Source organism: Heptranchias perlo, unplaced genomic scaffold, assembly GCF_035084215.1.
Source record: "Heptranchias perlo isolate sHepPer1 unplaced genomic scaffold, sHepPer1.hap1 HAP1_SCAFFOLD_332, whole genome shotgun sequence".
Classification (NCBI taxonomy): Eukaryota; Metazoa; Chordata; class Chondrichthyes; order Hexanchiformes; family Hexanchidae; genus Heptranchias; species Heptranchias perlo.
In genome coordinates this window covers 184,472-208,756 of record NW_027139344.1, presented here as the reverse complement: position 1 = coordinate 208,756, position 24,285 = coordinate 184,472, and the positions used below count along the sequence as shown (strand labels likewise).

The window sequence follows — 24,285 nt, the reverse complement described above, 5'->3', positions numbered from 1 at the left end:
GGGCAGACACATGGGAGATGAAATTTAATGCAGAGAAGTGGTGAAGTGATACATTTTGGCAGGAAGAATGAGGAGAGGCAAAATAAACTAAATGGTACAATTTTAAAGGGGGTGCAGGAGGAGAGAGACCTGGGGGTGTCTGTACACAAATCTTAGAAGGTGGCAGGACAAGTTGAGAAGGCTGTTAAAGTATATGGGAACCTGGGCTTTATTAATCGAGGCAGAGAGTACAAAAGCAGGAAAGTTATGCTAAACCGTCATAAAACTCTGGTTAGGCCTCAGCTGGAGTATTGTGTTCAATTCTGGGCACCACACTTTAGGAAGGATGTCAAGGCCTTAGAGAGGGTGCAGAAGGGATTTACTGGAATGGTCCCAGGGATGAGGGACTTCAGTTATGTGGAGAGACTGGAGAAGCTGGGGTTGTTCTCCTCAGAGCAGAGAAAATTAAGAGGAGATTAATGGAGATGTTCAATATCATGGGGGGTTTTGATAGAGTAAATAAGGAGAAACTGTTTCCAGTGGCAGGAGGGTTGGTGACCAGAGGATACAGATTGAAGGTGATCGGCAAAAGAACCAGAGGCGACATTAGGAAGCATTTTTTACACAGCGATTTGTTCTGATCTGGAATGCACTGCCTGAAAGAGCGGTGGATGCAGATTCATAGTAACTTTCAGACGGAATTGAATAAATACTTAAAGGGAAAATTTTACAAGGCTATGGGGAAAGAGCAGGGGAGTGGGACTAATTGGATAGTTCTTTCAAAGAGCCAGCACAGGCACGATGGGCCGAATGCCACGATCTGTGCTGTATCATACTATGGTACTGTGATACTATGACAGACTCATCACCCAGCACATCGCAGGATGCTCACTAACACACCAGTTCACAAGTTCATGAGGTCACACACTAGTTCACAAGTTCATGAGGTCACACACAAGTTCATGAGGTCACACACTAGTGCACTAGTTCATGAGGTCACACACTAGTTCATAAGTTCATGAGGTCACACACTAGTTCACAAGTTCATGAGGTCACACACTCGTTGTGCTGCAGGGGACTCAGATGATGACGTCGATGGGCCAGGCTACAGAAGGCGGCTCATGGGCTTACAGCAAGAAATGCCTGGTGCACTGGGACACCTGCCGGTGAACTTGCACACAATGTCACGGAGTATGGAGGGGTCCAGCTCCAACTTAGCGCAGGGCTTTGAGCAGAGCTTGGAGCCCATCCTTTCCAACGTGGGATGGGTGGTCACCTCCATCAGCACAGCTGTGGAACTCACCATGATGCAGTGTCTGATGACCAATCTGAGAGCTTCCATCACAAATCAAACTGCTGCCATGGAAGCTCAGACAGATGCCATCTTGGCTCTGGGAACCACTGTTGAAAGGGGCTTCCAGGGCGTCACATCAGTCCAGTAATCTATTCTCCAACAGAGCCCTCGGATTGCTGAGGCTCCGTCCCAGGAGAGCGGCCTTGGCTCCATGGGAGAGGCACTTGCTGTCCTCTCTCAGGATGACAGCATGCCTGCTCCCCCGCCAGACACTCCGCCAGTGCCCTTACTGGTGCCACTCAGCCAGCCGGCCCAGACTGCTGCAGCCCAGGCCGAGATGGTGCAGTCTGCAGCCAGGCCCTATAGGCCCAGAGCTGCTCGAGGTCGTCCTCCAAGGTCATCTGCAGTCTCCTCAATGGAAGCTCAGCAGCCGTCCACCTCCCAAGCTCCAGCCACTGGGGCAGCTCCTCGTAGGAGCACCAGGATAGGGAAAGATACATGAAAGACAGGCGCTAAGGGAATGCACAAGGTCATTTGTTTCATTTTGTTTGCAGAATGCAATGATTGGTTTGATAAATTGAGATTTGAATTTGCATTTGGTGTTGGTTTTTCTGTCTGTGGTCAAGTGAGGGTGGGAACAATAAGTGTTGGGAGAAGGAGGAGGATGTGATGGTGATTGACAGAGGAAAGGGAAGGATTGTGGGACTGCTGGTGAATGGGGAGGTGGAGTTGAGGTTCGTGGAATCGCTCCTCAATGAGCTGATCTCTTGGAGCCCTGGCAGAAAGGGGCTGTGGAGATCGCTGCCTCTCCTCCTCCTCCTCCTCCTCAGTTTGTCGGCTGATGGAGGATTTTAAGATTATGAACGGGTTTCATAGGGGAGACGGAGAGAAAATGTTCCCACTTGTGGGAGGGTCTAAAACTCGGGGTCATCAATATAAGATCATCACTAATCCATCCAATAGGGAATTCAGGAGAAACTTCTTCACCCAGAGAGTGGTTAGAATGTGGAACGTGCGACCACAAGGAGTAGTTGAGGCGAATAGCACGGATACATTTAAAGGGAAACCAAATAAACACATGAGGGAGAAAGGAATAGAAGGAAATGCTGATAGGGTGAGATGAAGAGGAGTGGGAGGAGGCTCGTGTGGAGCATGAACACCGGCATAGACCAGTTGGGCCGAATGGCCTGTTCCTGTGCTGGAGACTCTGTGTAATTCTATATAATCACGGCACCACACTTCACGAAACATCCTTCTCCCCATCCTCACACACTCAGCACTGTAACAAACTTCACTCACCCACAACTCACATACACACACTCAGCTATTCCACCATGACAGCCACATTCTCCAAACACCTCACAAGACTGTTTCACATGTCTCAGTGATCGCACTCTCACCTCTGAATCAGAAGGTTGTGGGTTCAAGCCCCACTCCAGCAACTTGAGCCTAGACTTACACTCCAGTACAGTACTGAGGGAGTGCTGCACTGTTGGAGGTGCCGTCTTTCGGATCTGATGTTAAACCAAGGCCCTATCTGCCCTCTCAGGTGGATGTAAAAGATCCCACAGCACCATTTCAAAGAAGAGCAGTCTCCTGGTCAATGTTTATCCTCAACCAACATCACTAAAGCAGATTATCTGGTCATTATCACATTGCTGTTTATGGGATCTTGCTGTGTACAAATTGGCTGCTGCTTTTTCGACATTACAACAGTGACCACACTTCAAAAACACTTCATTGTCTGTAAAGTACTTTGGGACGTCCCGAGGTAGTGGAAGGCGCTATATAAATGCAAATCTTTCTTTCCTTTTGACTCTCACTGACACACTTCCCTTTCTTGCAGGCCCATTAGGCCAATTAGTGCAACACCTGTTGTGGGGAAGTTTCTCGAATAAGAACATAAGAAATAGGAGCAGGAGTGGGCCACACAGCCCCTCGAGCCTGCTCCGCCATTCAATAAGATCATGGCTGATCGTCAAACTCAACTCCACTTTCTCACCTTTCCCCAGATCCTTTGATTCCCTCAGTATCCAAAAATCTGTCGATCCCAGTCTTGAATACACTCAACGACTGAGCATCAACATCTGTTATTAGGGACAGAGTGACTGTGGGGTTTTTAATTTACTCTTTAGGGTAATCAGAGGTAAGATCAAACAAGGCTTTAAACTTTTCTAACCAATTGGTTTTATTAATATTAAAATACCAGTTTTACAAGATAGAGATTGATACAAGCTTACTTGGAAGCACAACTCGAAACTCAGAATGGCCAATTCATCTGCTTCGGGAGACTGAGAGGTTAATTCTCCATCACCATCCTGTGCTGTGATCTTCTGGTCTGTCTCTGGTCTCTCTCGTGGACTGTCTCCTTCCATCTCACTAAAATGGCTGGTCTGAGACCCTTCTTGCTGCTCAAAACACATTGTTGTTCCTTTTCCCACTCTCTCTCTTTCCCATGGTTTAAACCAGTTGATACGACAGCATCTGATGTTTACAACAGCTTCTCACAGACTTTCAAGGCCTCACCGCTGTCTTATCTTTAACCGTCTAGACAGTCTGCTGAATAAGACTTTTCCAATGTGACCAACCTTCCCAGCATGCTGCCTTGAACAGTCAGTTTAACAGTTCCTTTGTTGAATTAATACTTTTAACCAAACTCAGCTCCTTTAGCAGGTCATTAATAACTGGGATTGAAAAGTCCAAAATCCCTCAGTGAGTGTGAGCGATCGAACAACTGACTTTAAATCATTCAATGAATCTGAATTGCACTCACCACAGATAAGGTTAAGAATTGTTGTTACAAGAAGTTTAATCACCGTGACATCGACACAAAAGTTCTTTCAAATACGACAAATGAAAGAAAAGTGTTCCAATCATAACAAGCTGTATAATAACAAAAAGTATAGACATGATTTTCACCCAAGGATGCTGTCCCACATTAGAGACGAGCTCCCACCATTCATGATTCCCAAGGGGAGAGGTCCCCTTTTCAATCTCAGCATTACGTTGTTTCATGTGCACTGTCAGTCTATCAATATTAGGGGTTTTAAACGACAGAAGTAATCTAAGAAAGTGGTTTCCCTTCTTACTTCTCAGTCTCAATCTTCAACAGCCCCTCCCTCCCCCTCCTTTGTGGGATCCTGGGGGCCTTATCCAAGGTCCTCATCTTGTTAGCATCACAGACCGATCTCCAGCCATTTGCTCTTCTAATCTAAGTTTCATTTGGTTAATATTACACATCATGATAGAGACAAAGAAAATCATAATACATTGTACAGAAGACTACAGAAACTCGGCTCCCCCAAATACTACCATATTATCAAGAAATCTTGGACTTCAAAGATCCTCCAGCTCCCCCTTTTCCCATTATCCATCTTGTGGATAATTCAGGCTAAGTATTATTTCTCCCCGGCCCTCAGTTGTCCCAATTTCATTGTTAACTCAAAGAAACCCAACCCTGAATTCTGGAAATCCAAATTCTCTGTCCCTCTTTACTTTAATGTCAATCCCTCTGACAGGTACCAGTGTGTTTAACTCATGGAATCATAGAATCATAGAAGTTACAACATGGAAACAGGCCCTTCGGCCCAACATGTCCATGTCGCCCAGTTTATACCACTAAGCTCGTCCCAATTGCCTGCACTTGGCCCATATCCCTCTATACCCATCTTACCCATGTAACTGTCCAAATGCTTTTTAAAAGACAAAATTGTACCCGCCTCTACTACTGCCTCTGGCAGCTCGTTCCAGACACTCACCACCCTTTGAGTGAAAAAATTGCCCCTCTGGACCCTTTTGGATCTCTCCCCTCTCACCTTAAATCTATGTCCCCTCGTTATAGACTCCCCTACCTTTGGGAAAAGATTTTGACTATCTACCTTATCGATGCCCCTCATTATTTTATAGACTTCTATAAGATCACCCCTGAACCTCCTACTCTCCAGGGGAAAAAGTCCCAGTCTATCTAACCTCTCCCTCTAAGTCAAACCATCAAGTCCCGGTAGCATCCTCGTAAATCTTTTCTGCACTCTTCCTAGTTTAATAATATCCTTTCTATAATAGGGTGACCAGAACTGGACACAACTCGATCCTGATTGTTTCATTAATTGGTCGGTTTATGGAGTTTGTGTCAGTGCCTTGATTAAAAAAAGTTCAGATCAGTAGTGACCCAGGAAATGTCCTCACTCTCCTGAGCACATTAACCATTTCATGGAGTGATGTTGTCAACGTGACTGAGCGTGTCTGAGACCCGTTCTTCAGTGCATCTTCATCATGCATTCCACATACGAGTTGCCTCACACGCAACATATCACATTTACACACAGCGGTTTCCCAAAATCATCCCAAACGTGACATCAAATACAAACCATTCCTGCACTTTCAGTCTGTCTTATCAACAGATCGGGGGGTGTCTGGAGGTCTTTGCTTCTCTCCCCCTGCACGGTCCCGATGTCTCGGGTAGTGGCCAGGTTATGAAATATTCCTCTCACTGTTCAGTATAAGCAAGGACACAACCATCTCCAAGAGAAAGCTGTCAATGAACTATTCTGAACTCCCCTTCCCTGACTTTCACTGGATTGTGCACTGATCCCTGATTGATGTCCTTTGGGGGTTGTTCCCAGGTGATCTTTGTTTCTCACCGGTCACTCACACATCTTTTTCCCGACCCGCTGGTTTTGGTCATCACAAAATGTCCCATTATCACCCATGGTCACCTGGGACACTGATTGTAGACCCCAATTGGTGGGGCAATTTTCCTGTTTACACCTCACACACTCAGTCACTTCCTCGTGTCTAATGAAGTTAAACATCCCATAATATTACCATTTCATGTTGGTCGTGAGCCCTGGAGGAACCTTACTGTCCAATAAACTAAAAATCATTACCCCATAAACCATAGATTAAAAGTTCCCAGTCTGGTCCAATCTATCAATACATTGACTCAGTTTAGGACAGATGTGTTACCCCCCTGGGCAGTCCCAGAAGCTCTCAGCGATGCCCAGGAGACCACGGGGGTGGAATTAGTCTCTGGTGTTAGTGCAACACGGGCGATAGTGAATGGACAGCCCATTTTACACCCGGCACGATTTTCCTTTCCACTGAAGTCAGTGTAACTCGGGCTGTCGATTCACCATCGCTGTTTTGAGCTACGGCCAAAGAACAATTTCAACCCCAGCCTCAGATTTTCAGAGCAGCTCTTTAAAGGGACCGTGACCTGTCACTACCATCATTCACGACTGAGATTAATACAGTCACACCTGTCACTACTATCATTCACTACTGAGGTTAATACAGTCACACCTGTCACGACTATCATTCGCTACTGAGATTAATACAGTCACACCTGTCACTACTATCATTCACTACTGAGGTTAATACAGTCACACCTGCCACTACCATCGTTCGCTGCTGAGATTAATACAGTCACAACTGTGACTACGATCATTCACGACTGATGTTAACAGTCACACCTGTCACTACTATCATTCACTAATGAGGTTAATACAGTCACACCTGTCACGACTATCATTCACCACTGAGATTAATACAGTCACAGCTGTGACTACTATCATTCACTACTAAAATTAATACAGTCACACCTGCCGTTACTACGATTCACCACTGAGTATAATAGTCACACCTGTCACTACTATCATTCACTACTAAGATTAATACAGTCACACCTGTCACTACTATCATTCACTGCTGAGATTAACACAGTCACACCGGCCGTTACTGCGATTCATTACTGAGATTAATACAGTCACACCGGCCGTTACTACGATTCATTACTGAGATTAATACAGTCACACCGGCCGTTACTACGATTCATGACTGAGATTAATACAGTCACACCTGCCGTTACTACGATTCATTACTGAGATTAATACAGTCACACCGGCCGTTACTACGATTCATTACTGAGATTAATACAGTCACACCTGACGTTACTACGATTCATTACTGAGATTAATACAGTCACACCGGCCGTTACTACGATTCATTACTGAGATTAATACAGTCACACCTGCCGTTACTACGATTCATTACTGAGATTAATACAGTCACACCTGCCGTTACTACGATTCATTACTGAGATTAATACAGTCACACCGGCCGTTACTACGATCCATTACTGAGATTAATACAGTCACACCCGCCGTTACTACGATTCATTACTGAGATTAATACAGTCACACCGGCCGTTACTACGATTCATTACTGAGATTAATACAGTCACACCGGCCGTTACTACGATTCATTACTGAGATTAATACAGTCACACCTGCCGTTACTACGATTCATGACTGAGATTAATACAGTCACACCTGCCGTTACTACGATTCATTACTGAGATTAATACAGTCACACCGGCCGTTACTACGATCCATTACTGAGATTAATACAGTCACACCCGCCGTTACTACGATTCATTACTGAGATTAATACAGTCACACCGGCCGTTACTACGATTCATGACTGAGATTAATACAGTCACACCTGCCGTTACTACGATTCATTACTGAGATTAATACAGTCACACCGGCCGTTACTACGATTCATTACTGAGATTAATACAGTCACACCTGCCGTTACTACGATTCATGACTGAGATTAATACAGTCACACCTGCCGTTACTACGATTCATTACTGAGATTAATACAGTCACACCGGCCGTTACTACGATTCATTACTGAGATTAATACAGTCACACCTGCCGTTACTACGATTCATTACTGAGATTAATACAGTCACACCGGCCGTTACTACGATTCATTACTGAGATTAATACAGTCACACCTGACGTTACTACGATTCATTACTGAGATTAATACAGTCACACCTGCCGTTACTACGATTCATTACTGAGATTAATACAGTCACACCTGCCGTTACTACGATTCATTACTGAGATTAATACAGTCACACCGGCCGTTACTACGATTCATTACTGAGATTAATACAGTCACACCGGCCGTTACTACGATTCATTACTGAGATTAATACAGTCACACCTGCCGTTACTACGATTCATTACTGAGATTAATACAGTCACACCGGCCGTTACTACGATTCATTACTGAGATTAATACAGTCACACCGGCCGTGACTACGATTCATTACTGAGATTAATACAGTCACACCTGCCGTTACTACGATTCATTACTGAGATTAATACAGTCACACCGGCCGTTACTACGATTCATTACTGAGATTAATACAGTCACACCGGCCGTTACTACGATTCATTACTGAGATTAATACAGTCACACCGGCCGTTACTACGATTCATTACTGAGATTAATACAGTCACACCGGCCGTTACTACGATTCATTACTGAGATTAATACAGTCACACCTGCCGTTACTACGATTCATTACTGAGATTAATACAGTCACACCGGCCATTACTACGATTCATTACTGAGATTAATACAGTCACACCGGCCGTTACTACGATTCATTACTGAGATTAATACAGTCACACCGGCCGTTACTACGATTCATTACTGAGATTAATCCCACTACAATTATGGAACTGAAGTAAAATTAAACAACTGAAGAAAACAATCAATTGGAACAGAGCAGTGTCACACCTGGAAGTAACATCATCAGTGGGGCCAACCTGGAAGTGACATCATCAGAGGGGCAGACAAGGAAGTGATGTCATCAGAGGGGGGCAGACCTGGAAGTGATGTCATCAGAGGGGGGCAGACCTGGAAGTGATGTCATCAGAGGGGCAGACCTGGAAGTGACATCATCAGAGGGGCAGACCTGGAAGTGACATCATCAGAGGGGCAGACCTGGAAGTGACATCATCAGAGGGGCAATCCTGGAAGTGACATAATCAGAGGGGCAATCCTGGAAGTGACATAATCAGAGGGGCAAACCTGGAAGTGACATCATCAGAGGGGCAAACCTGGAAGTGACATCATCAGAGGGGCAAACTTGGAAGTGACATCATCAGAGCGGCAAACGTGGAAGTGATGTCTCCTCAGGATCCAGAAACAGGAAGTGATGTCATCCAATTCTCAGATTAATTTAACAGTTTTAGGGATTTATTCCCACAATAAAATGCGGGAAACACGGGTTCAGTGAATGTGGTTTGAAATGTGTGTAAAGGTCTCAGTGAGTCAGTGACCCGGTGAAATGACAGAGTCCCGGCCTCGTAGTCTAACTGAACTCGGATCCTGCTGTTGGACGGGGTCAGTGGGAGGTGAGTGAACTCGGAATTGTGATAGGCTGAGAGAAAATTATCAGAAAAAAATAAACACCATGATTTACTGCTGTTCCCAAGATAAGAGCCTCTCCCCTTCCTCTCGACACTCCCACACACAATCCCTATTCCCCAGTCCTTCCCATCAGACTCCACATCCCAGGAATGGGATCCTGAGGAGAAACTCTGGGAGCAGAGGACTTGAGGACGGTGTTTAAACCTCTCTGGGTGAGGTGGGTAGGGCTGTTTCCGTTCAGTCCATGTTACTGATCTCAGATCATCAGACAGAACCAAGTTCCAGTTTACTGTCTTTGGATCCAGGCTCATCGGTGACCTTTGCCCTAGAGAGGAGGGAAGAGATTGGTCAGACAGGATTATTCCACTCAGATCAATGATTGACAGCTGCAGGGTGGGAGTGTCAGTATTTCCCAGACAGTGTCAGCCCCATATTACCTCTTAGACTGGATTCATCCCATGTTAAATCAATGGCCTTCAATCAGAATCCCTGTTAAATAGCACTGTGTGGGTCCCAGTGCTGTACACTCAGTGCAAACACTGCAGTGGAGACACACAGTCGCAGTCAGTTTAATCACACAAGCCCCTGGCACTGTGCTCACGTTCTCCCAGATACAATGGAGGGGATTCACCGGCACACAACACATCCCACAGACTCACAGTTCCAGCCCCACAATCTCAGCACCGGCTGTACTGGGAACACACAGCTCACAGGAGTGTGCCCTGGGCTCTCTCCCTCCTGTTTCTGTCACATCCTGAATACAGGAGTGTGCCCTGGGCTCTCTCCCTCCTGTTACTGTCCCATCCTGAATACAGGAGTGTGCCCTGGGCTCTCTCCCTCCTGTTACTGTTCCATCCTGAATACAGGAGTGTGCCCTGGGCTCTCTCCCTCCTGTTACTGTTCCATCCTGAATACAGGAGTGTGCCCTGGGCTCTCTCCCTCCTGTTACTGTCCCATCCTGAATACAGGAGTGTGCCCTGGGCTCTCTCCCTCCTGTTACTGTCCCATCTTGAATACAGGAGTGTGCCCTGGGCTCTCTCCCTCCTGTTACTGTTCCATCCTGCCCACAGCTTGATTAAAGCCTCCATCAGTTTACAAACAGTACCGCGGATTGACCTGAGAATTCGGATGAATCTTATGCCCCTTCGGTTAGTCCCTTTTCACTGTGAGTTCCCCAGGACCCCCCTCCAGCCCTGAGTCTGAGACTCGGACCAATTCCGAGTTGTGGAGAGGAAAGAGGTGCAGCAACTCAACCCTCGAATCCTCGGAGCTAAACCCTGACTGAAGAAACACCAGAGAAAAACAAAGTTAAACAGAAATGAATCACTGCCCCCGTGATCCTTGTGTCAGATTATAAACAGACCTTGGGATATTCCCGCTCTTCCCGTGATCCCAGTCGACAGCTGGAGGACGTTCCCTGGGACAGAGGCTGCCCCAGAGGAGCTGTGTGGAGGAGGAGTTACGTTCGATGGGCCCCCGTATTCGGTGGAAGCTGGCACTGTAAACAAAGCACACGGTGATTGGAAATTGTGACCCAGTGAGGTATAAAGACTCTGAGAAAAGGGCAGCAAATACTCAAACACTTGTTCTGTTGGACCCAGGAAGCCAATCGATGTGTGGGAACAAGTTAAGTCCTGTTTTGTCATCTCATCCACTGATTGGCTCTTGCTTCTGTATAGTTTTGCTTCTTGATAAATACTAATTACTATTTTTCACCCGCAGAGAACAAAACAGACCGACTGTGCATTGTGTAGAGTGAACCAGACAGCACGGGTGTGACAGACCCGAACACAGTGAAACTGACAGGGCAGGTATTACAGTCGGTGAAACCGACAGGAAAACGGGGTGTGAATTACAGAGTGAAACAGATCAGTCAAGTATTAGAGAGTGGAACAGATAGGGCGGGTATTAAAGGGAATGGAATAGAGAGTCACAGTAATACAGAGAGTGAAACAGACAGGGCAGGGATGGGAACAATTCAATAAATAAATCCTTTTGATGCCAACTGTGGGAACAGTCACTGTTCCTTAAATCAGTCAGTATCAGGACCTCCATTGATTTCAATCTCTCACTCTCACTGTGTCTGTTTATATTTGTGTATTTATTGTCTCTATATCTGTCTGTGTCTGTCTTTGGCTCTGTGACAGGGCGTGTGTGTCTGCGTGAGTCTCTGTGACTGGGCGTGTGTGTCTGTGTGAGTCTCTGTGACAGGGCGTGTGTGTCTGTGTGAGTCTCTGTGACAGGGCGTGTGTGTCTGTGTGAGTCTCTGTGACGGGGCGTGTGTGTCTGTGTGAGTCTCTGTGACAGGGCGTGTGTGTCTGTGTGAGTCTCTGTGACAGGGCGTGTGTGTCTGCGTGAGTCTCTGACAGGGCGTGTGTGTCTGTGTGTGTCTCTGACAGGGCGTGTGTGTCTGTGAGTCCCTGACAGGGCGTGTGTGTCTGTGTGAGTCTCTGTGACAGGGCGTGTGTGTCTGTGTGAGTCTCTGTGACAGGGCGTGTGTGTCTGTGTGAGTCTCTGTGACAGGGCGTGTGTGTCTGTGTGAGTCTCTGACAGGGCGTGTGTGTCTGTGTGAGTATCTGTGACAGGGCGTGTGTGTCTGCGTGAGTCTCTGACAGGGCGTGTGTGTCTGTGTGAGTCTCTGTGACAGGGCGTGTGTGTCTGTGTCTTTGTAAGTTACTGAATTATTTTGGATATTCCCAGCTGTCTGAACACAACTAACCCGACCTGTTCTCAGTCCCTTATATTGGAGAAAAGCTGCACGTTCTTACCAATGATTCCCAGTATGTCTGAGTGATACTTTTCTGATCCATTCAGCCTCTTCTGGATAAGTTGAGATATATTGGACAGGTTCAGGGTGAGCGCTGGAACATCTGGGTCTGTGACTCTCTGAGTCTCAGTCACTCTGGAATGAAAGAGGAGAGAATGTTTTTATCAGTGGGGACATTTCAGATCAGAAACCCAAAGGGGAACGAATGATCAGTGCAACAACCTGCACCCCTTCTAATGCTCGTACTGAGACCCCGCAGCAACCCATCGTGAAAATGGCAGAATCCTGGGATTTGCAGTCTCCCTGCATTCACACTGATCTCCACACGTGCAGTGGGATCCTGGTTTGCTGCCACTTCAGCTCAGTTTGTGATTTTCAAAGCCGCCTGCGTTCAGTCCAGTTTTTCTGTACTGGAGCCCTCATCTTTCCATTATTAATAATTATTATTATCCCGAGGGTCTCCAGTCTGTGCTCCCCCCTCTCTGCAGGATCACACTCTCTACAATCATGTGAAGTGAGGAGAGGAGAAGGAACAGCCTCCCAGGGACCTGGGATCGGTGGGATTCCCTCACTGAGGCCATGATTTTAATCTGCCTGTGGGATGGCAGCGGGGGGTCAAGGGGCCCGCGGGAAACCCAAAAAATTAATCCCTACCTTTCCCCACACGATCGCGACTTAATTGATGGCCCTTAACATTGGTGGCGGGTTTGCCGTCTGAAAGCTGCGCAGCGGGCGGACTGCGCACCCACATGACCTGCTGTCAGTTGGAGTGTCCGTATTTAAAGGGCCATTGATGCAATGACTTTTGCTGCACAAAGGAACAACCAGGCAGAATGGAGCAGCAGAGGGACAAGGCAGCTCCACGATTTAGTGACTCCTCACTTGAGGTGCTGCTGGCCGGGGAGAGGAGGAGGAGGGAAATATTTTACCCGGCTGACAGGAGGAAGTGGCCTGCCTCTGCCACCAAGAAGGCCTGGCTCGAGGTGGCTGAGGAGGTGACCAGCAGGAGCAACATCTCCCGCACTTGGGTTCAGTTCAGGAAGCGTTTCAATGACCTCACCAGGTCAGCAAAAGTGAGCACACTTCCTGATTCTCCTGCAATCCGTGGTGCACATCACTCCCCCACCCTCACCCCCTCTCACTCTGCACTGCCATCACATCACTCCTCACACCCACTTAAGGCTCATCCTCAACTTACCTTCACTTCCTCAGCACTTCCTCACCTCCCCATTAGTCCCCCCACCACTACCACTCACCCCAATCCTCATCCAATGTGATGTCTCTGTCTGATACTCACCCTCTGATGCACCTCTTTCACGGTCAGTCTCACCCAAAGCAATGCATTCATTGGCTGACCACTTCACCCTCACTCACTCACACGTCTGTACTTTCTCCCCTCGTGGGAGAAGAGAGCTCAAAATACACGGGAGAGGGTGAGGACTGGAGGGGGGGCCACAACTAATAGTGTTCCTCACAGAGGTGGAGGAGGAGGCCCTGCAGATCAGACGCACCCTCGAGTGCCTGTCCATCGGGGACGGCGAGACTGGCACCCCACAAACATCTGGTGACACAACTTTAACATTCATCACACACAACATGAATTGATGTTAACAATGATTGGCATGTTGAACACCTCAGTATGCTCATCGCAACATCACACATCTGTGATGATGCTTAATATTGCCTTCTGTTCTCTCACAGGCCCTTCAATGACTGCAGTAACGGCAGAGGGCGATTCCTCAGAGGAGCTCCCGGCCTCTGAGGGTGCACCGTCACATCTTAGTGAACCATCCACCAGTGCAGATACTCACACCTCGATGGTCCTAATAGTGAGTTTGTTGGGTTGGCACCTGGTGAGTCACCACACACAAGTGAGCACGAGCAGGCACTGGTGGCAGAGGCAGCTGTGGAGAGTCCGTGTCGTTGGGAACTCTCCTCTCCTCTCCTCTCCTCTCCTCTCCAGACTCTGCTCAGCTGGACGCAGATGCTGAACTCCGGGGACCATCCTTTGAAAAGAGAATGATCGAGGGACAGCAGCACATTTACGAGGTACTGGAATAGCGGAGAGGATGGAGGAGTCCAACTCCTGCATGAGTGGAATGGTGGCACAGATACAGGAGGGAATCTCTGAGATACTGTCACAGGGACGTGCTAGAATATCTGAGATTTTCAGAGGTGAGGTGAGAGTGACTGCCCTTGACATCAAGGCAGCATTTGACCGAGTGTGGCACCAAGGAGCCAGAGTAAAATTGAAGTCAATGGGAATCAGGGGGAAAACTCTCCAGTCGCTGGAGTCATACCGAGCACAAAGGAAGATGGTAGTGGTTGTTGGAGGCCAATCATCTCAGCCCCAGGACATTGCTGCAGGAGTTCCTCAGGGCAGTGTCCGAGGCCCAACCATCTTCAGCTGCTTCATCAATGACCTTCCCTCCATCATAAGGTCAGAAATGGGGATGTTCGCTGATGACTGCACAGTGTTCAGTTCCATTCGCAACCCCTCAAATAATGAAGCAGTCCGAGCCCGCATGCAGCAAGACCTGGACAACATCCAGGCTTGAGCTCATAAGTGGCAAGTAACATTCGCGCCAGGTAAGTGCCAGGCAATGACCATCTCCAACAAGAGAGAATCTAACCACCTCCCCTTGACATTCAACGGCATTACCATCGCCGAATCCCCCACCATCAACATCCTGGGGGTCACCATTGACCAGAAACTTAACTGGACCAGCCATATAAATACTGTGGCTACGAGAGCAGGTCAGAGGCTGGGTATTTTGCGGCGAGTGACTCACCTCCTGACTCCCCAAAGCCTTTCCACCATCTGCAAGGCACAAGTCAGGAGTGTGATGGAATACTCTCCACTTGCTTGGATGAGTGCAGCTCCTACAACACTCAAGAAGCTCGACACCATCCAAGATAAAGCAGCCCGCTTGATTGGCACCCCATCCACCACCCTAAACATTCACTCCATTCACCACCGGCGCACTGTGGCTGCAGTGTGTACCATCCACAGGATGCACTGCAGCAACTCACCAAGGCTTCTTCGACAGCACCTCCCAAACCCGCAACCTCTACCACCTAGAAGGACAAGAGCAGCAGGCACATGGGAACAACACCACCTGCACGTTCCCCTCCAAGTCACACACCATCCCGACTTGGAAATATATCGCCGTTCCTTCATTGTCGCTGGGTCAAAATCCTGGAACTCCCTTCCTAATAGCACTGTGGGAGAACCGTCACCACACGGACTGCAGCGACGCCCACATCCCATGAACGAATAAAAAAAAACATGTGGGAATATCTGAGATAGTGGCACGGGTAATTGCGGGAATATCTGAGATAGTGTCACAGGTACGTGCGGGAATATCTGAGACAGTGTCACAGATAATTGCGGGAATATCTGAGATAGTGTCACAGGTACGTGAGGGAATATCTGAGATAGTGTCACAGGTAAGTGCGGGAACGTCTGCGATGGAGAGAAGGCGAGCCTCCATTGAGCTTCAAGCACGGCTCACAAATGAGTCCATTCAGGCCCTGACAATGGGCTTTCGGACTATGGATGCCAACATGTCTGCTACCTTAAACAGGCAGACAGAAACTTTAGAAGTGGCCTTACCAGGCATCACACATATCCTCCAAACTGTTGTCAGCAGGGTGGTAGGAGTGATGTGGCCCTGACCCAGGAGAGGGATGTTGGCAAAAGGGGACATGGAAGTGGGGACACCACTCAAAGCGTTCCCATGTCTCACCCTTTGCCCCCCTCTCAACCAGTACCCACAATGCTGCCTCCTCTCCAGGTGGCCGAGTCTGCCCCTGAACAGGTGCAGGTGGAGCAGTCTTTGGAGGGGCCCTCATAGGCTCCAAAACCCAGAGAGCGTTGGCCGAGAGCATCTTAACAGTCAGGCTATGAATCTGAGCAACCTGCCACTACCTCTGTTACAGCCACAGGGGATGCACCAGGTAGAAGTAGGAGGAAGAGGAAGGTGAAGGTTTTGTGATCACCGGGGGTTTGCACAAGAGTGTCTGACAGACTGTCAGGTTTATCATTTATATTTGGTTTTTGTTAAATTCACATTAAATGTTATCATTCTCACCACTACTGCCACATCTTGCCCATTCTTGAGTCCCTTTTGTGATCGGGCCCTTTCATGTGCTTCATCATGAACGGTGAGACTTGATGCCACCCAGTGGGTGCGTTTACAGTGGGTGTATGTGTGGTTGTTGGACTGTTTTGTGTGGGCCGGGGGTCCTGGTGTTGGTGGTGCTCGTTCCAGGTGGTCTGAGGACTGGACTATCCTCACTTTGCAGATGTCCTTCTGAGAATCGGTCAAATATCAGTGACTCCTTGGCCTCACGAGCAGCCACCCTCCTCGTCCTGATCCTCGTCCTCCTGCCCCTCCTCCTCAATGTTGATTGCTGGGGCCTCATCCACTGGTAATCCTCTCTGTTGTGCGATGTTGTGCAGGACACAACAGACGACTATAATTCTACCCACTCTCGCTGGTGCGTATTGAAGCTCTCCCCCAGATCGACCCAGGCACCTGAAGCCCATCACATCGCATGTTCAATGACAGACCTGGTGGTGATGTGACTGTCGTTGTACTGACTCTGTGCCTCGCTGATTGGGTTTCTCACAGGTATCATGAGCCACGTCTGCAGGAGGTTTCCCTTGTCTCCGAGGAGCCGGTCCTTAAGTCTGTTTGGTGCGTGGAAGAGGGCCGGGATGTTGGATTCCCGCAGAATGAAGGAATCGTGGCAGCTGCCAGGGAATCTGGTGCACACGTGAAGAAATCATTTCCGGTGATCACAAACGAGCTGCGTGTTGAGGGAGTGATATCCCTTTCTGTTGGTGAACAGTCCTGGCTCGTGTGGAGGTGCTCGGATTTCTACGTGTGTGCAATCAATTGCACCCTGTACCCGTGGGAAGCCAGCACAGTGAGTGGAAACCCACTGCCCTCTCCGTCTGGCTGAGATCGTCCATGGGGAAGTTGACATAGTGAGACACCCTGCAAAACAAACCATCGGAGACCTGTCTTATGCACTTGTGGGCAGACGAATGGGAGACCCCGATGATGTCACCGGTGACACCCTGGAAGGATCCGGAGGTGAAGGAGTTTAGGGCAGTGGTGACTTTAACTGAGACGGGCAATGCGATGCCACCAGGCCCAGCCGGGAGCAGCTCTGCATGAAGGAGGCTGCAGATGTCTGCGACCACCTGGTGACTCACTCTCAGCCTCCGTATGCACTGCTCCTCAGAGAGGTCCAGGAAGCTCAGCCTCGGTCTGTAGACCCTCTCACGAGGGTAGTGCCTCCTGCGATGTCAGGCCCTCTGTTTTTCCCCTCTCTGCTCTTGTGCGGGCCCCTGTGACGTACCTCTGTCTTGTGGAGCTGCAAGTGGTGGATCTGCAGGCCGTGCCTGGCGAGGATGATGATGTGCCTCCTCCTCGGATATACTGGTGAATGCAGCCATCGCCCCCCCCATCCTGATGTTGTCAGTTTGAGGGGGTCCAAAATGTAGGTAAATATGTGTAAACAGAACAATTCTGAGTGTGAACCAAGAATTCTCAGACTAAACACAAAGAACTCCCAGCCAATAGTTTGTCTGAGAGAACTGAGTGCCCGGCTGCAATAACTCACCTTTTATCCCCATCTGTCAAACAGGGATTTCAATGGCCAAATGGCTGCCGGCTGCAACTCACCTCCGTTTCCATGGCGTGCTTCACACAGCACAGGAAACACGTTGAGGCAGCGTTGATATCGTTTCCCTGCATCAATAAAATGGAAATCACAATTCCAAGGACTTTAACTCCGTTAATTGTGGGTTTAAATATCGTCCCGTCCCAGCTTCCTGAACCCCGCGCACCCAGGTGGCTCTGGGTCGGACGTGTTTTTCAGCGGGTTGGAGCCGGGATTCCTTCCCGCTCCGGAAATCCCCGATTTTGTTTGCCCCCCGCCCCCAACCCACCCGGACCTCGGAGATAAAATCGTGGCCCGAGGGTCCAATCACAGTGACATTACTGGGAAATCTCAGCACTGACTCATTTCTCTGTTAGTGGATAGAATGAGCCAATCACAACACATTTTACTGTCACTCTGACACTGGGACCTGCCCCTCTCCTCATTTCTCCATGGGCTGGTTGATGGAACAAGCCAATCACACAGCACTTACTGACCCAATGGAATAAAGCTGTCACTGACACACATGGAGCCTTTCGGAAGCCTCGGTTCGATACAGGTCACTGCAGGTTTCTCTCTCTCTCATTTCCTGTCTAACAGGTTCCTGAGAAGCTCGACACACCGATGGAACAGCCCAGGTCACTCAATAACAACAACAACTTGCATTTATATAGCGCCTTTAAAGTAGTGAAATGTCCAGGGGGCTTCACACTGAGCCACATAAGGAGATATTAGGACAGGTGACGAAAAGCTTGGTCAAAGAGGTAGGTTTGAAGGAGCATCTTTAGGAAGGAGAGGTAGAGAGGGGGAGAGATTTAGGGAGGGAATTCCAGACCTTCGGGCCGAGGCATCTGAAGGCACGGCCACCAATGGTCGGGCGAAGGAAATTGGGGATGAACAAAAGGCCAGAATTGGAGGAATGCAGAGTTCTCTGGTCAGTGGACTGGTCAGGTCGGCAGAAAAGTGACAAATGGAATTCAATCTGGAGAAGTGTGAGGCAATGCATTTGGGGAGGGCAAACAAGGCAAGGGAATACACAATAAATGGTAGGATACTGAGAAGTGTAGAGGAACAGAGGGACCTTGGAGTGCATGTCCACAGATCACTGAAGGTAGCAGGACAGTTAGATAAGGTGGTTAAGAAGGCAAAGGGGAAACTTTCCTTTATTAACTGAGGCACAGAATATAAGAGCAGGGAGGTTATGCTAGAACTGTATAAAACACGAGTTGGGCCTCAACTAGAGTACAGTGCACAGTTCTGGTCACCACATTATAGGAAAGATGTGATTGCACTGGACAGAGTACAGAGGAGATTTACGAGGATGTTGCCAAGATTGGAGAATTTTAGGTATGAGGAAAGATTGGATAGGCTGGGACTGTTTTCTTTGGAACAGAGGAGGCTGAGGAGAGATTTAATTGAGGTGTATAAAATTATGAGGGGCCTGGATGGAGTAGATAGGAAGGACCTATTTCCCTTCGCAGAGAGGTCAATAACCAGGGGGCATAGAATTTAAGTAATTGGTAGAAGTATTAGAGGGGAGTTGAGGAGAAGATTTTTCACCCAGAGTGTGGTGGGGGTCTGGAACTCACTGCCTGAAAGGGTGGGAGAGGCAGAAACCCTCACTGCATTTAAAAAGTACTTGGACATGCACTTGAAGTGCCGTAACCTACAGGGCTACGGACCAAGAGATGGAAAGTGGGATTAGGCTGGATTGCTCTTTTTTGGCAAGCACGGACATGATGGGCCAAATGGCCTCCTTCTGTGCCATAAATTTCTCTCATTCTATGATTGTATGATTCTCAGGGGGTTGTCGGGCTGGAGGAGGTTACAGAGACAGGGAGGGGCGAGGCCATGGAAGGATTTAAAACAAGGATGAGAATTTGAAATTCGAGGCGTTGCTGGACCAGGAGTCAATGTCGGTCAGTGAGCAGAGGGTGATGGGTGAACGGGACTTGGTGCGAGTTAGGATACGGGCAGCAGAGTTTTGGATCAGCTGAAGGTCATGGCGGGTGTAAGATGGGAGGCCGGACAGGAGAGAATTGGAAAAGTCGAGTCCAGAGGTAACAATAGCACGGATGAGGGTTTCAGCAGCAGATGCTGAGACAGGTGATATTATGGGGTGGAAGTAGGAGGTCTTGGTGATGGAGAGGAAATGGGGTCGGAGGCTCAGCTCAGGGTCAAATAGAACGCCGAGGTTGTGAACAGTCTGGTTCAGACTCAGACAGTGGCCAGGGAGGGGGATGGAGTCGGTGACTAGGGAACGGAGTTTGTGGTGGGGACCGAAGACAATGGCTTCGAACTTCCCAATATTTAATTGGAGGAAATTTCACCTCATTTAATCGTGGATGTCGGACAAGCAGCATAACAAATCAGATGCTGTGGAGGGGTCGAGAGAGGTGGTGGTGAGGTAGAGCTGGGGGTCGTCAGTGTACATGTGGAATCTCCCATTTCCCACAGGCTGCCTGAGCCAATAACCCCTCAAACCACAGTTAAACATCACTCAATATTCCCACCATTTGAAAGCACCTTATCTGGGAAGGTTTCCAAGCGGTGATTCTACTTTCACTCTTCTCCCAGATACAGGGGAAGGTTCCCTATCAGCAGCAGGTACTGTATGACTGAGAGGAACTTACCTGGAAAGGAGCTGCTTCGAGTTCTGTGAATAAAGAGAGGAGATCAAATCAGTCAACGAACAAATCAACACCCAATGGAACCAAAGAGTGAATTTGGGATTGAGAGTAAAGAGTTCAGTGTATAACAGTAGGTGGGGCCAGTCACAGGAATGGGCAATAATCCCACATTTCACTGCACTCCATCCTGGGGCAGCGCCAACACTCCGAGGGCAGGGCTGAGGGGGCAGCGCCAACACTCCCAGGGCAGGGCTGAGGGGGCAGCGCCAACACTCCCAGGGCAGGGCCGAGGGGGCAGCGCCAACACTCCCAGGGCAGGGCCGAGGGGGCAGCGCCAACACTCCCAGGGCAGGGCTGAGGGGGCAGCGACAACGCTCCCAGGGCAGGGCTGAGGGGGCAGCGACAACGCTCCCAGGGCAGGGCTGAGGGGGCAGCGCCAACACTCCCAGGGCAGGGCTGAGGGGGCAGCGCCAACACTCCCAGGGCAGGGCTGAGGGGGCAGCGCCAATTCTGGGCCCCATCAACAATCTTCAAACAATTCAGCCCTCTCACCAGCCTCACAGAAACGCCCCATTCCCCAGACATGGCCCTGTTTATATTGAAGATGTACCTGAATAAAGGAGAGATGGTCCCTCTGTACCAGACTCTGGGTTTCTCCATCTATTAATGTAATCTGTTCCATCCTCTTGTTTAATGCTTCAGAACAGCTTCTAATCTGAGAGAGAGCTCGGAGACCCTCCTCATCGATCAGTTTCAGTGCGTATTCTTCATCTTCTTCCAGCTGTCTCCTCCATTCAGAGAAGCTCTTCAATAGCTTTCCTTTCAGCTCATTGATCCGTGTCTGAAACCCAAACCAACTCTCATTACAAACGGCCCTTCCACACAGCTCTTACCCTGAGTACACGGCACTTTCCAGGGACGGGACAGATTGTTTCGATCACTCCTCGATCACCGTTAAAGATGGACAAGCAGTGGGGGAGGATCTACTGGGGGAGAAAACAGAGTTTAACGAGTGTTGCCTTGAGCCTTGAGTTTAACAGAAAGAGCACTGTATTTAGACTGTGTATGGCACTGCCACCTGGTCCATCCACACCTGTAGTGATGGGTCCAGTTTTGGTGCCCCCACCTGGTGAAGGAGATTGAGACTCTAGAGAGGACGGTGGCCAGAATGACACGTAGTCTGCTGGATTTTAGTTCTGAGGATCGGCTCCAAGAGGGAGGGCGATTTAGAGAAAGGCAGGCCGAGAGGGACATGATTGAGGTTTTTAAAATGATCGAGGGATTATTGGACTCACTCGTTGGGTGAGGTACTTGAGATGGATCGGGATGGTAGGACCAGAGGGCCTGTGTATAAAATCCATAGGCACAGAGTTAGGTTAGACCCCAGAGTCCTCGATCTCTGGAACAGACTCCCTGAACACGTGGGGGGTATGGAGTCACTCCCACCCTTTAAAAGGGAGCTGGGGAGGAATTTCCCAGAGTTTGTCCTGAATTGTCTGCAGGTGTTTTTTCTCTCTTCTGTTTGCCTTTCCCAGGTGAGTACATGGTTCGGGGTGGATCAGTGGTGTGTGTGATTGAACCCTGTCTGCATGGGGCAGGCTCGCTGGGATTAATGGTCTTTTCTTCCTCTTCCTTTCTGTGTTCATCTGATACAGGCTTCAGGGCAAGTCTCCAACTCCCAGCCTCTGACTGTGTCTGTTTCAGGAAATCCAGTGCCCAAGTGATGTAATAATATTCCCTGGGAGGTGCAGGGAGAGTTAAGCAGCTCCCCCTCACATCAAACACACGGGGAACTCAGTGTAATCAGTGACTCGGCCCCAACACAACCAGCCTGGTTTGGAAGGCCTGTTTCTGATGTGCTCATTGACTCAGCGGGGAGAGGAACCCTTTCTAAATCCAGTCCCACTTTACCCACCTTTATTTCAGCTTCTGATCTCTCCAAGTCTCGCTGTTTGCTGGAACAATTCTGCTGGACTCCCTGAAGACTCTCGATTTCTCTCTCCAATTCTTCCTGTAAAGGCAATTGGAAAGTGTTTGAAAGGGATTCAAACTGGAATGTAAAAGGGAAATGATTCCGTTCCAGGAGTGACCCCACTGGGTGTGGATAGAAAGTGGTTTGGGGGATTCTCAGTGTCTGAGCCCTGAGCAGAAATATTCCCTTCTGTGGCTCTCAGTAAAGAGACGCTCCCTGCCCTGTATAAACTGAGGAACCACACACACACCGGCTTCTTTTCACACTGACTCACCGTGTGCTGCATTTTCACATGGACTCAGCTCCTCCATTTCCAGGAATCAGCCGAGGGGAAAGGGAGACAGACTCAGTCACACCAGCATTTCTCAAACACCAATTCCCTCTTGTTGTGAGAAACAGTTTCTCCCCCCAGCCCCTGAGTCACCCCCCGTGGGTGTCCCTCACTCCCCCCACTGGTGATGGTCCTCTCCCTGCTGGTCAGATGGCAGAATACCCCAGTGTTACACAGGGCTACAACATGCTCTGCTCCACAGCCCTATGCCATGGAGTGCCAGTTCTCACAGGTGCCCACACAGTGAATTACTGAGCTCTACAGGAAAACTCTCCCTCACTGTATTTAATATCAGGAATTGTGTCACTCACCTTAATTACAGCTTGTGCCTGATCCAGGCTCAGCAGTGTGTGGGATTTATGTTTCCCTATTATTATACAGGAAACACACACACACTCTGCATCATCTTTACAGTAGAATTCAAGAACCTTCTTATGGTCAACGCACTGCCTGTCTGTAAGATCAGCCACAGGTTCGATTAGGGTGTGATCTTTGTAGGCCTCTTTCAGTGAATGTGGTTTTAAATGAAGGGAGCAAAAGGAAGCTTCACATTTCAGACACGTCTTGACAGCTGGGGATGGATTCTCAGTGCAGTACTCACACGCGACACGGGATGATTTAGCAAGAGGCTGTGACTGGTTATATTTTTCCACAATATTACACAGCGTGAAGCTTCTCTTCAGACTGGGCCTGGGGTTGAATTTCTGGCGACACTGAGGACACTCAAACCCTTCTGGGCCTGGTGTCTGGGCCCAAACTCCCTCAATACATTTCAAACAGAAACTGTGCTGACAGGACAACATCACCGGGTCCTGGTACACCTGGAGACACACAGCACAGGTTAATTCATCCTCGAAAGCTCCGGGCTCCATTCCGACAGCACCTGAAGCAGCTTTCACACAGCACAAGAGAGAGCGACGAACCAGAGCAGGAAGTGAAATTCTTATAAACACTCGGTCTGGGGAGTGACAATGTGAGTTTCATTTCCTGATTGACTCTGTCTGAAGATTAACCCTTTCAGGCCTGCAGCAGCAGTTCAGAAACAAAATCAGAAACACAAGATTACAATTTTACAAAATGGATCCAGAATACAGCAAACTGGGCTCAGTAAACACAAACCAAAAACTAATCAGCTCAGACCAGACCCAAAATGGTTTAAGAAGCAAATTAAAACTGATATAAAGAGGAAAAAATAACCTTTACAAATCCTGCAGAGAGGAAGGTGAAGGAGATTTCTGGGAGGAATAGAAAAATATACAGAAAAAGTTAAAAGGTTCATCAGAGGGGCAAAGAGAGATCATGAACTCCATCTTCTCATAATGAAGTCCACGTGTTTATCATCTTTCCTCTCTCTCTTCCCCCCCCCCCAATTTTTAATGATTAATTTCCACCCTCTTCCTC

The 24,285-nt window shown here is 48.6% G+C and overlaps 1 protein-coding gene across 1 annotated transcript; it reads right to left on the bottom strand.

The window, feature by feature from the left end:
* Positions 1-3,436: 3,436 nt before the first annotated feature.
* On the bottom strand, positions 3,437-23,896 carry LOC137311391 (E3 ubiquitin/ISG15 ligase TRIM25-like). Its single transcript, XM_067978632.1, has 7 exons — positions 23,196-23,896; positions 22,497-22,592; positions 21,192-21,422; positions 20,585-20,607; positions 12,277-12,410; positions 10,872-11,006; positions 3,437-9,833 (listed from the first exon to the last, which is right to left on the bottom strand). The coding sequence occupies exons 1-7, from the start codon at positions 23,754-23,756 to the stop codon at positions 9,313-9,315; spliced, it is 1,701 nt and encodes a 566-aa protein (XP_067834733.1). The 5' UTR covers positions 23,757-23,896; the 3' UTR covers positions 3,437-9,312.
* Positions 23,897-24,285: the final 389 nt, after the last annotated feature.